At 36.5% G+C, this 3,862-nt stretch overlaps 1 protein-coding gene across 1 annotated transcript in view; it reads right to left on the reverse strand.

Annotated features, from left to right (window-relative positions):
• Window positions 1–258: 258 nt before the first annotated feature.
• Window positions 259–3,862, reverse strand: part of LOC123241438 (gamma-aminobutyric acid receptor subunit rho-1-like) — a 29,392-nt gene continuing 25,788 nt past the window's right edge. Inside the window, exon 6 of the mRNA XM_044669083.1 lies at window positions 259–359. Within this exon, the coding sequence (XP_044525018.1) occupies window positions 259–359 (101 nt within the window). The remainder of the gene's footprint in view (window positions 360–3,862) is intronic.

The raw sequence follows: 3,862 nt of genomic DNA on the forward strand, positions 1-3,862 counted from the left end.
GGGAAGTCTCCATTGATAAGATTATAAATAGAAAATAATAGTTAGAGAATATCAATTAGCAAATTTTATTTTAATGCCCAGGAAGCATATTCTTTCTTTGTGGTACTGATCATCAGAGCCATCATTGGTATAGAAGGATAAGAACCTAATACACATCAGGAATGTTGCCTGGGAGATTTACACATTAAGGCACTGAAATGGTGGTATCAGGCAACAGCTGTTTGAAACTATGAATTTATCTAAGTAGTTGTTTATTTATCAGAGGTACACTGACAAAATCCTTATCCTGTACTTGATTCTCTGTTCTTCCTCAGGATCCCCACCATGCCCTTTGCACAAGTACATCTTTTCATGTTCCTCTGGAAAGACACAGGAGGGTCTTTATTCAAATAGCCTCAGGTTTATCTCTCTTTTAAGTACTTTAGTTTATAGAACACATTTATCCCAGCTTCTTTATTTCAAACCTGAGTTAGAATTCAGTGCAGGTAATGTTCAATATCCCTTAGGAAAGTAAATATGGCAAGTACTCATAGAGATTAAATGAGATTGTGTGTTGTTTTTTGTAAACTGCAATTAGAGAGCTGGCAGCTTCCGCTGTAAATATCAGACTTTAAAGGATAAAAGGCCAATGTCTGCTTCCTTCAATAAAATGTCCTATTGAAAGAGCATACACCTTTTTGCCAATTGAAGTGAAAAATTATTTCAGAGAAGTCTACCTAATTGGACATGCCCACTTTACTATAGTTCTTTATGCAGCCTCAAATTGTTAAGTTATCTTGATATTGCTGCTAAAGTTAGGGAAACTCAGTTAGCTCAATTCCTTTATAAGGAGCTATATGTTCCAATAAGATGCATTCCAAGCAATGATGAAGAATGTTGCAGATCATCAGAAGTAAATAATGAGCCGGCCTCAAAAGCAGTCAGAGGAGCATATTATTTATTTTATTATTATTCCTGTTGACTCCTTAGGAGCATATACAATGACCAAAAAATATAAAATAAAACAACTGGGAAGAACAACTGAACTTATATTAAATCCAGGGACCAATGCTCATCCCAAAGGACAAAGAAACACACTAACCCCTCTCTGTAGAGAGGTGGGGGACTACAGCCACTGAACTACAGCATATACTTGTAAACTCGGTCTGTTTGTTGATTTTGGTAGACATGAGAGTGATGTAAAAAAAATAATAAAAGTGGCTTTTTTAAAAAGAGCAGCATAGGAGTAAGCATGATGTACATCTATGAGGAACAAGGTCATAACTCCCAGGGTGAATAAAAAATCACTGCAAAGTGCAACTATTTGACAATGATTTAAATAATGATGTAAACATAAAGGCCAATGTTTGAAAAAGAGCCTCTTTCCAACCACATATAAGGCAAAGGTGCCTTTGGCTTGTCACTTTAACTGGCCACAATTTAAGTAATCTGTTTTGTGGGGTTTGGTTTTGCCCATTCTACTTACTAAGTATTTATTCATGCTGGAAATAATGACCTTTTTTCCTCAAGACTGCACACTATGCTTAGGTCTATGCTGCTTTCTTTGCCAATAGTTTGTGTCAACCACAATTTCACATTGCTTTACCGTGTCTCTGAGGCATTCCTTTGGTCCTCCCTGCACGTATTTCCCCCACATCTCCTTATCAGTGTGATAGCTATAGGTGAATATTTGGGGAAAAATTAAATCCCACTAAAATGGATGCCATTGCAAAGGAAAATCTTTTAACTTCAGTTTCCATGGCCATTGTTTCTGTCCAGGAAATAATTTTGTCTGCCTACTTTCTTGGATCTCTTGATTTTGTACTCAACATGTTGGTTAGTCAATGCATCCTTGAGAAAGATCATAGAGTTGCCCAATTTGGTGAGTTGCTTTCAGCTCTCTATTGCTTGGAACATTCTTCATTTCACCATCTTAGCTCCCAGAAGCACAAGTCCTTATTAATACATATTTTCAACTGTGATTACCTTCCCTATTTGAGACCCGACAAGAGGAATTCTTAGAAACTCCTGTGGTTCTTAGAAGGCACTCTGAGGGGACAGCTAGGTGGCTCAGAGGATTGAGAACCGGACCCAGACATAGGATGTCCTGGGTTCAAATATGACCTCAAACACTTCCTAGCTCTCTGACCCTGGGCACATCACTTAATCTCTTACTGCTCTTCTGTCTTGGAACCAACACATAATATTAATTCTAAGACAAAAGATAAGGGCTTAAAGAAAGGAAAGAAGGAAGGAAGGAAGGAAGAAAAAACAGATTTTAAGAAGGAAGGACTACATTCATCCAAAGCCTTTGGATGTATTTTTTTGTATTATTGTTAATAGTTGTTACTATTATCATAGTTGTGCTACTTTGTATGCTTACTTGTCATTTGAGTGCCTTATAGGAGAGAACTTGGCAACAATTGCAAGTTCTGAATTGATTAGGATATAGGTTCTTGGGAAGGGCTAACTCTTCTTAAAAGTTCATATGGCATCAAAAACTGAAATGACCATACTACCTACCTCCTGACAGAGGGGTGATAGACTCAAAATGCAGCATGAGATATATTTTTGGACACCAAATTGGAAACCAATTCAGGAGTTTGTTTCACCTGACTAAGCAAGTCAAGGCAGGGGTGGGAGGGAGTGGAAAGAAAAATAATATATTTTTTTGTTAATTCAAAAATATCAAATAACTGTAATATGGGCAGAATCATTAGTCAGAACTTGAACATTTCCTAGGACCTGGAAAAAGAATCACTGATAGTTAAACTTCCCAGCCATTCCAAATACTAGATAGAGCAACAAAGAAAATGCATACATCTCTTTTGGTGAAGGGAGGTAGCATGGAATAAGGCAGATCCTAAGACTGGGAGTCTGAAGTCCTGAGATCTAATTCCATACCTGACACTAATTACCTATGTGACCTTGGACAAGTCACTTATTTTCTCTGAACCTTGGTTTCCTCATCTGCAAAATGGAGGAAATTTTGGCCAGATTCCTAAAGTACCCTCTAACTCTAAAATTCTATGCTTTAAGGGACAAAGAACCTATTTATGGATTGTCTAAACCCTGGGTAGCCAGAACACGAAATAATGGAACCAAAACCAGGTCCAAAATATTTTTGAAGCTCGTTATATCAACATTTTTACCTGGCTAGATCAAATGAGTTCTTTCCAGTCTCCCTCCTATTATTAATACCTACAATATACAGAAAAAATATGGATCTCTGAAGAGTTTGGAGCAGGGAACATTTAATTCCACTAGCAGAAGGCAGAGTTCTAGACTACACAGGAACAGCTTCCAGACAAGGGAAATGAGTAGAAGACCTAAGGGGGCTCTAGACTAGACTCCTATGAAGAGAAATGCTTTGGAAGAGAGGACACTATAACAAAAAAATAGACAGAATTTCCTTTAAAAATGCTAGCTAAACTTAATGTCCTTTGAGGGAAAATAGTAAGCTGCCATTAATATATTAGTCTAGTCTATATATTAATTAAAATTTCCTATCCCCCTCTTTTTTCCCCCTTTCTTGACATCTTGTGACTTTTAGAAATTTTAGAAATGGGGAAAATCTGGGACTATTCAGGAGGATGAATATTCTAGGTTTAGGTAGAGACTTAAAGCAAAGGAAAAGTGACAATGTATAAAATATACTGACCTTCCTACCTGCAATGACTTCAACATAAGATTGAAATGTTTCTCTTTTTTCAAAGAATTTGCTAGATCTAGAAAGCTAGCTATACAGTAATAGTAGCTCAGAGAAATACTTAACTGGAGTAAAAATTCTTTGCATATGCTTCTCTGTTAAAGGTATAATTGCCAATATATAAGTAGTTGATTCAAATGTATAATATTAATATTATTATATATAATATATGCC

Source organism: Gracilinanus agilis, chromosome 3, assembly GCF_016433145.1.
Source record: "Gracilinanus agilis isolate LMUSP501 chromosome 3, AgileGrace, whole genome shotgun sequence".
Classification (NCBI taxonomy): domain Eukaryota; kingdom Metazoa; phylum Chordata; class Mammalia; order Didelphimorphia; family Didelphidae; genus Gracilinanus; species Gracilinanus agilis.